This window comes from Felis catus, chromosome A2, assembly GCF_018350175.1.
Source record: "Felis catus isolate Fca126 chromosome A2, F.catus_Fca126_mat1.0, whole genome shotgun sequence".
NCBI lineage: Eukaryota > Metazoa > Chordata > Mammalia > Carnivora > Felidae > Felis > Felis catus.
The window spans coordinates 35,942,157-35,950,695 of NC_058369.1; the positions used below are offsets into that span (position 1 = coordinate 35,942,157).

Consider the following 8,539-nt stretch of genomic DNA (forward strand, 5'->3'; position numbering starts at 1 on the left):
ATGGATGAGAATGGCAGCTCTAATACCCACCATTTTCCCTAATGGACCATTTATTCCCCCCAAAGTAGTAGAAATGTATCTCAAGGTGAAGCAGTGTCATTTGTACTTGATCTTATTTGGTGTACAAGATCAGATGTGTGTGCAAAAGACACATTCTTTCATGTGCCATAAAACTGACTTTTTAAACTCTCTGTTCTTACCATGGAGGGTCCTATACTAAAGGCAGCAGAGAATGCCTAAAACATCATGTGGGGCCCTACACTTAATCAAATTTCCCTAGGTTTTAAATGATCTTGAATGCTACATGTATAGGTCTCAAGTTTGCCATACAGTTGACATGCCCACAATTAAATGTAATTTTAGGTGATTTTTCACATTTGCATTTAAGGCAATAAAATCACAAAAATTTATGTGCCATCAGCAGAGTGACTTTTTTACTTACTCATAGGACAGTAATAATTCTGGTAAGCGTCCAAATTCAAAGTTAGCCAACAAGTGCATGTCAGCCATTTCCATTCTTTTTGCAAGACTAAAATAGACATACTTGTTGCTCCTGTAAATGTTATAGTAATGTTTTCCCCAATGACTGTGAAAGGACAAGGATAATTAATAGTGCAGAAAGGATGTTTTTGGCATTTCTTTATAAAATCTATCAGTTATTACAGTAGTAGGTGTTTCAATGACATTATGCATTTAAAATCTGGGTCAGTCACTTTTCATCTGCAATATATTTCTCCATGACAGCATCTGAGACTATGCAGACACACGTCGGCTGCAAAATCATTAAACCAAGAGAAAATGACTCAGATTTTACTTACATTTAAAAAAATAAAATAACGAGAAAAGTGCTAAGTGAATAAATCATTTACAGTCTAAAAATCAAACATTTCAAGACTTCTAAGGGTTAACAAAATATTTTAAGTGACATAAACTGGATCTCAGAAATCACCCTTGATCTAAACAGAGACTGTTGCAGATTTTAAATAATTTACTTCTATGACTATACCTTAAGCCGTAAAAATCCCCACAGGAGTTATTTCTTTTGTGAATATGTCATGATCAAGCTTTGGTTATAAAATACTGGAGCTGATACACTTCCTTAGCACTCAGTAAAATGGTGTACTGATATTAAAATGTTATTTTATTTCTGCTAACCTGACAACAGAACTTAAAGTGCAAACATTGAAACGCTCTAAAGCAAAAATACAAATGCACACACAAGAACCCCACCAAGTCTATTCATTAAGATATAGAAAATAAATTTTCCTCCCTAATCAGAGTTTTCATTGAGCTACACCTGCAAATATGTTTTGCCAAAGCATTTTGATACTTAGACCCCTTTGAAACCGCTTTAATGCAAGGACTAAAGGAAAAGTTCAAAAGAAGACCGGAATAAGAACCCTGTGAACCCGTCCACGCTCCTTTGTGAAGGCAGAAAGAAACAGAAGACCCAGTGAAGATCCACTTTGAAGTCTCTGCTTTGTTCCTCCAGGGTTTCTTGGAGGTTTGGTCCTTGGGATCCAGATAGGATGTGAATTGTGTGGCAGCCCGTGGCTATAATTCAATGTAATAAAATCATGAAGCCGAGAGGGCTGGGACAGTTAAGTGAATGACACTCCGTACAGCATACTTATACAAATGTGATGTTGCTGAAATCCAAGACGATTTTCCACAAACCAGCCAGGATGGTAATCCAAATAGGAGACTTCTGCATCCTGTCGCTCCTCCCACGTTAAGCACATCTGTCTTTGCTACCGTGTTACCTAAAACAAGTAAGTGAGCATTCAGTATCTCAGCCCCACCAAAAAAGGTCCCTTCTACTACCAGACCCGTAAGTCCCTGTCTGTGTCATTTGTGCACCGTTGGGCACATTGTTCCTTTATTTGTAACCCACCTCACCAAATCACCTGTTCAAATCCTTTACATTTCTTACTTTCAGGCTGCAAAGAAAACATGCACAAAGACTTGCACAACACGATATTATGTACCTTAGCTTGGTATTTTTTAGAGTTATCAAAACCCCATCAGATTAGGTACATTCTTTGCCCATCAAGTTAACTCATGCGTGTTGAGCATGCTTTCTTGAAGGCACTAAATTTTTTCAAATGAATGCCAGTTAAGATCCGTGTGTGTCAAGGTCAAAATGCTACCTTTGTTACTTTTTAATGTAGTTAACTTTTATTTTAAAAAATAGGTTATTTTAGAAAACTGCCATAATGACTGCAAACAGATCTTAAGAAGTTTACTATTTTCTCTACTTTTAAATACTTAGAATAAATCAGCAGTTTCTATAGTTTTATTTGGTAATGTATTTCACAGGTTAGATAATACATCCACAAGCTAGAGGGAAAAAAAACCAAAAGCTTGAGATGTGAACCTGCCTATAACATAAAAAGATATTACTTGATGACAGAGTCATCCTGCCTGGTCTTTAGACCCAATCAATTATTTATTCAAACCTCAGATTTGCTGTCAATTGACATAAAGCCTTTATTTTATACATTTTACAAAAGAGTTGTTCTTTTGTTTGTGCTGGGAATACTAGAGCAAACACAACAAAAACCTGTCCTCATGGAGTTTATCTAGAATAGAATAGGGCTAGCATACTTTTTCTATAAAGGACCAGATAGTAAATACAGTCACCTTGGTAGGCCATATAGTTATTGTCACAACTACTTAACTCAGCCTTTATAGCACAAAAGGAGCATAGACAAGACAGCAATGTAAACTAATGGGCACTGTTTTATCCCAATAAAATGTGAGCTGTAGACACTGAAGTTAGGATTTCATGTAATTTTCATGTTACGAATTTTTTTTCCCTTTTGTTTCCAACCATTTAAAAGTGTACAGAGCATTCTTAGCTCACAGACCTTAAGAAAACAGGCCAAGGGCTGGATGTGGCTTGCAAGCCACAGCTTGGTGATTCTTATTCTAGAGGAAAGGGATGGATGAAGAGACAAAGAAAGGATATGTCAGAACGTGATATACGCTAGGGAGAAAAAAAAAGATACTAAGGCCAGGGGGGTAGAAGTCTTGTGATTTCTAGAGGATTGTCAGATGAGGAGAATCTGGAGTGATGAGAGGGAGTCCTGACTACCTAGGGGGAAAAACTTAGGCCTTTCTCCACCTCAGGTACAAAAGTGAGACAAGGGGTGCATGGCTGGACTGTCAACTTAAGAGGATCAGTTTGGCAGAAGTGCTGAAAGGCAAAGCCAACAGGACAAAGGATGGAGAGAATGAGGATTCAGGAACTACTCCAGAGTCTTAATCTTGAATACCGGTCTTTTTCTGATGGGGAGGAGTATCACTGCCTGAGCTTCTTCGGCTGCTAAATGTTTAAGTAGCATCTTCTCCCTTCATTTATAGTGAAGAGTGAGTGAACCGTGAATGCCATGACCTGGTGCTTGTCCTGTGATTAACCTCATGAAATGGTGGCTACTGCCACATTAGCTCTTTCTGGATCTAAGTATAGATGGAGGATGTAATTCTCAATGCATCTTATTTAAGGAAGCTTACTTTCCACGCCCAGCTCATTTTGGAGCCCATCTCAAGTTCAATGACAGGATTCTTTAGCATTTATTTTCCTGTAAAGTTTTCATTTTGCTAATTGTATATGTAAGGTTCACTGTCACTTTGAAATTCGGTGGATACCACACTGCTAACATGCCAATACTAGCTCTACTCCACAGGGATCAGGAAAGACAAGACCTCAGGGGAAAGGAACCATCTCGGCTGGAACTTAAAAGACAACTAGAACTTTAGAAAAGAGAAGTGATGAATGAGGTAGCAGTGGGGGTATGGAAATACATGGTCTATTGGGGGAGTCACATTTAGGGGTTGACCTCAAGATGCTTACACTCTATTTTCTGTTACCCATGGGGATCCATTGATGGTCTCTCACCAAGGAGAAACCTGGGCAAGGACTTTACCCTGGAAACACAGAAAACAGCACTACAGCAAAAACAGAGCAGGTGTGGGGCCCGGTTAAATGACAATCAACGGATGAAGCACTTTTTAAGAATGGTTTGCCCCATCCCAGACTTACTATACCAGACTATCCAAGGAGTGTGGCTCAAAACAGTGGGTACAAGGACCCCCTAGGATGAGTTTTCTGAAGCTATTGTTACCATTAAATAATTATTATAATGCAGCAAAAGAGAATGAAGATGATTCATAGCGGTAGCCTAAGAAACCAAGAAAGGTACCGTTCACAGGGTGTTTTCAGGCAGATACCATAAGAACAGGTCATCTTAGATCTTAAGGGTAAGAGATGGTATAGCAGAGAAAGCCTCATTTAACTCTTCTCTCTCATTTTCTAATATGAAATACTAGAAGCATGCAGAGAATGCAAACTTAGAAGAAGTAAATGCAGTAAGAGAATCAGGTAGGATGCTTACCAAGAGCTACCGGAAAAAAATACATTTGGATCCAGTTAATTCTTTGCTATGGGGGACCCCTCCTATGCGTTTTAAGATTTTTACAACCTGTCTGGCCTCTACCCACAAGATGTCTGAACAACCCCCATTCCCACAACGTGTGGCAACTAAAAATGACCCTTGATGGAAAAACTGCCCCTGGTTGAGAACTGCTCCAAAGGCATAGCTCTTCACCCTTAGATGTTGGAAAAATAAAAACCTTAAACATCTAAAATTTCTTGAAATTCACTACGATTTACTTCCATTTTCAAACATCAAATAGCCCTGGACAGTGGCTGGCTTTGGTGCTGAAACAACATTGTGTGCAATTGTTCAGAGCTTTAACACGAACGACTCCAAATGAAGACGAGGAAAACTGAGGCAGAATGACAGTGAAAGTTGTATTTTTCCATAAGAACTAGTAGGTGAATGCTCTCTGCGAACACCAAAAGCTATCCAGGCACAATAAACTCACTTCCAACCTTTTACACCTGGAACAGACAGCATGGCTTTCTAGGAACCTGTCCCCCTCGTTTTCTGATCTTCATCTAAATCTGTTAATCTCTCAACTTGACTGCTCTCTTCATATTTGCATTTAAATGAAAAATAAAATTCTGACATAGGTCTCTTACTGCAGATCATCTTACTTTTTAGCCTTTCCACGTGTTGATGTTGGTGTGCAGGAACTATTTAAGGAAAATGAAAACTATTTTGTCACCCAGTTAATATCCCCCCTAGAACTGTAATCCCTCAACCGTTGTAGGACCGCTGTCTCACTTACGGGTAAGGTTAGTATCTATTTTATGAAAAAGAGAATCTCAGGGCACCAAGTTCTTCCCAGAAGCCAGTCACACCTCCACAAATGAATCCGCTCTATGTTCATAAGAACCATAAAAGACATAAAATGTTTTATGCAGTTCAAGCCACAATGAGTTGGATTAATAAAGGAAACAAAGTTTTACTACTTTGAGATTATTCTCAAGTGTCATATCACTAAAAAAAAAAAAAAAAAAGCAGCTAAGTATCATTATGGCTTAGGGAACTGTATTGTGTTTCTACAACTTTTAGAATTTCCAAATGAAATGTCACTACCGTTGAGGTTTTAGCTAGAGCAAACTTATATTCCCAGCAGACGGAGCCAAAATGCCCCTAACGGTCTGCTTCCTGCAAATGCTCTAACTGCACACAAATAGAGAGGGAGCCTCCCCAGCAAGAGACTACTTAGACACATTCTTTTCCGGAACATAGTTGGCTTGTGTTCATGGTCTTGTTTTATATTTACGTATAAGAATCAATACAAGAATAATCTTCCAAATGTTATTTCTTTGTCCACAAGAAATAGGATAAGAAGACATTTTTTATCATTGATGGATCTAATATGCTAGCTCCTTGGCAGCTCCAACATTTTTATTCAGGAAGGGAAGGGGGAAAAGGGGCTGAAAAGGGCCAGGGTGGGGGGAAGGATAGTGGAATTATTTTAAGGCAGGGTTTGCTTAGCAAGCACACTTGGGTGTATATAGACTGGAAGTTAATTAGAAATGATGGGGAATGCTAACCTCTTTCGTCCACCAACAAGGGACTCCATGCACGTCCACTGCTGTGGATATGAAAGCATACACAGGCATACCTCAGAGATACAGCAGGTTCGGCTCCAGACCACCCCAGTAAAGCAAGTATTGCCATAAAGCAAATAGCACAACAAAATGAGTATCACCAGAAAGCATGCCAAATTAATTTTTTGGTTTCCCAGTGCATGTAAGAGTTATGTTTACACTACACTGTAGTCTGTTAAGTGTGCAACATTTGGTCTAAAAAAGCAATGTACCAGCCTTAGTTTAAAAATACTTCATTGCTAAAAAATGCTATCATCTGAGCTTTCAGCCAGTCATAATCTTTTTAACCGTGGAGGGCCTTGCCCTCTGTGTTGATGGCACTGACTGATCAGGGTGGCAGTTGCTAAGGGTTGGGGTGACGTTGACGGACTCTTCCTTTCATGAATGCTTTCTCTAGAGCACGCCATGCTGTTTGATAGCATTTTACCCACAAAACTTCTTTCAACATGGGAGTCAATCCTCTAAAACCCTGCCATTGCCTTTCTCAACTAAGTTGATGTCGAATTCTAAGTCTTTTGTTGTTATGTCAACAATCTTCAGAGCATCTTCGTTAGGAGTAGGTTCCATCTCAAGAAACTACCTTCTTTGCTCCACCCTAAGAAGCACGTCTTCATCTCTTAAGATTTCTCATGACATGGCAGCAATTCAGTCCCATCTTCAGGCTCCATTTCTAATTCTTTTGCTGTTTCTGCCACATCCACAGTTACTTCCTCCACTGAAGACTTGAATACCCCAAAGCTGTCCATGTGTGTTAAAAGCACCTTCTTCCAAATTCCTGTTAATTCTGACCTCTTTCCAGGAATGAGAAGTGTTCTTCATGGCATCTAGAATGCCCAGATCAGTCACAGGAATCACTACCTGTGGCAGCTATAGCCTGATGAAAGTCAAAATAACATCCATTCTGTAGCCCATGGATCAAGAAGTCATTTTAGCAGGCATGAAATCTCATTGTCTATCTCCATCAGAGCTCTTGGGTGACGAGGTAGATTGTTCTGAAAGGAATCTTTTTTATAAGCAAGAGGTCTCAATAGTGGGTTTTAAATATTCAGTAAACCAAGTTGTAAACTGACAGACTGTCATCTAGGCTTTGTTCCACTTGTAGAGCAGACAGAGTAGGTTGAGCCTAATTCTTAAGGACCCTAGGAGTTTTTGGAATGGTAAATGAGCCCTGTCTGTAGCCTAAAGTTACCAGCTGCATTAGCCCCCTAACAAGACAGTCAGCCTGTCTAGGCATTGACTTCTCCTCTCTAGCTATGAAAGTTCTAGATGGCATCTTCTTTCAACAGAAGGCTGTTTGGTCTACAATGAAAATCGGCTGTTTTGACTAGCCACCTTCATTGTCTTAGCTACAACTTCTAGATAACTTGCTGCTTCACCTTGCACTTGTCTGTCATGGAGGTGGCTTCTTTGCTAAACCTCACTGACCAACATCTGCTAGCTGCAGACTTTTCTTCTGTCCCTTCATAGAATTAAAGAGTTAGGACCTTGGTCAGGATCAGACTTTGGTTTAAGGGAATATTGTGGCTAGATGGAGGTTTTATTCAGACCACTAAAACTGTCTCCATGGAAGAGATTCACTGGAGTAGTTTTTTTAAATGTCCTTCATGAGTTTTGCCTTTGTATTCACAGTTTGGCTACCTGTGTCAGGCCTCCCGACTGAGCTTAATCACTTCTAGCTTCTGACTTACAGACAGAAACATGTGATTCTTCCCCTCACTGGAACACTTCGAGGCCCAGGTAGGGTTATTAATTGGCCCACTTTCAATATCGTTGTGTGTCGGGCAATAAGGAGGGCCAAGAAGAGGAAGAGAGGGGAACTGAACACACAAAGGGGTGCCACCCTAAACTTACAATAGTACCATCAGTGATCACTGATAACCACAGCAAATAATGAAAGGATTTGAAATACTGTGAGAATTACCAAAATGTGACACAGAGACACCAAGTGAGCCAGTGCTATTGGAAAAAATGATGCCAAAAGACTTGCTTGACACGAGGTTGTCACTAATCTTCAATTTGTACAAACAACAACAAACCATAAAAACAGTATGTGCAAAGCACAATAAAACGAGATATGCCTTTATCAGGTCATTTAGTCACCTTTATATTACTCACAAAAGTTGACAATTATACTACTGCTGATCTTGTATTTGATGCCAGCTAAAATTTATCTTTATAGTTGTTTATAAAATGTTATCATTGTCCTAGATTTATTCTTTCATTAGAATGACCAATTTTATTACTTTCTATTCAAAAAAGTTATTGGGACTATGAAGGTAACTGAAAACCGACATGAGCCCTGACTTCACAGGTCTGTTCTTAGAACACTCCAGGTACTAAAAACCTAACTATACCTTTCCATGGAAAGTATAACCATAGTAAATGTTGAAAGATAGAGGAGACATGAATCCTGTCAGTGAAGGATTCTAAAGAAATAATGGTTAAGGAGTAAAGAAGGGAGGGAAGCACATTCCATGAAGAACACCTTTCTCTGCAGTTGCAAAGGCACCA

General features: G+C 39.3%; 1 protein-coding gene across 4 annotated transcripts in view; it reads right to left on the bottom strand.

Annotated features, from left to right (window-relative positions):
- Positions 1 to 406: 406 nt before the first annotated feature.
- The window catches only part of TAFA4 (TAFA chemokine like family member 4), a 208,423-nt gene continuing 200,290 nt past the window's right edge, over positions 407 to 8,539 (bottom strand). For all 4 annotated transcript variants that reach the window (XM_045051848.1, XM_045051849.1, XM_019824220.3 and 1 more), the window contains one exon: positions 407 to 1,763. In XM_045051848.1, the coding sequence (XP_044907783.1) occupies positions 1,576 to 1,763 (188 nt within the window). In that variant the 3' untranslated portion in view covers positions 407 to 1,575. The remainder of the gene's footprint in view (positions 1,764 to 8,539) is intronic.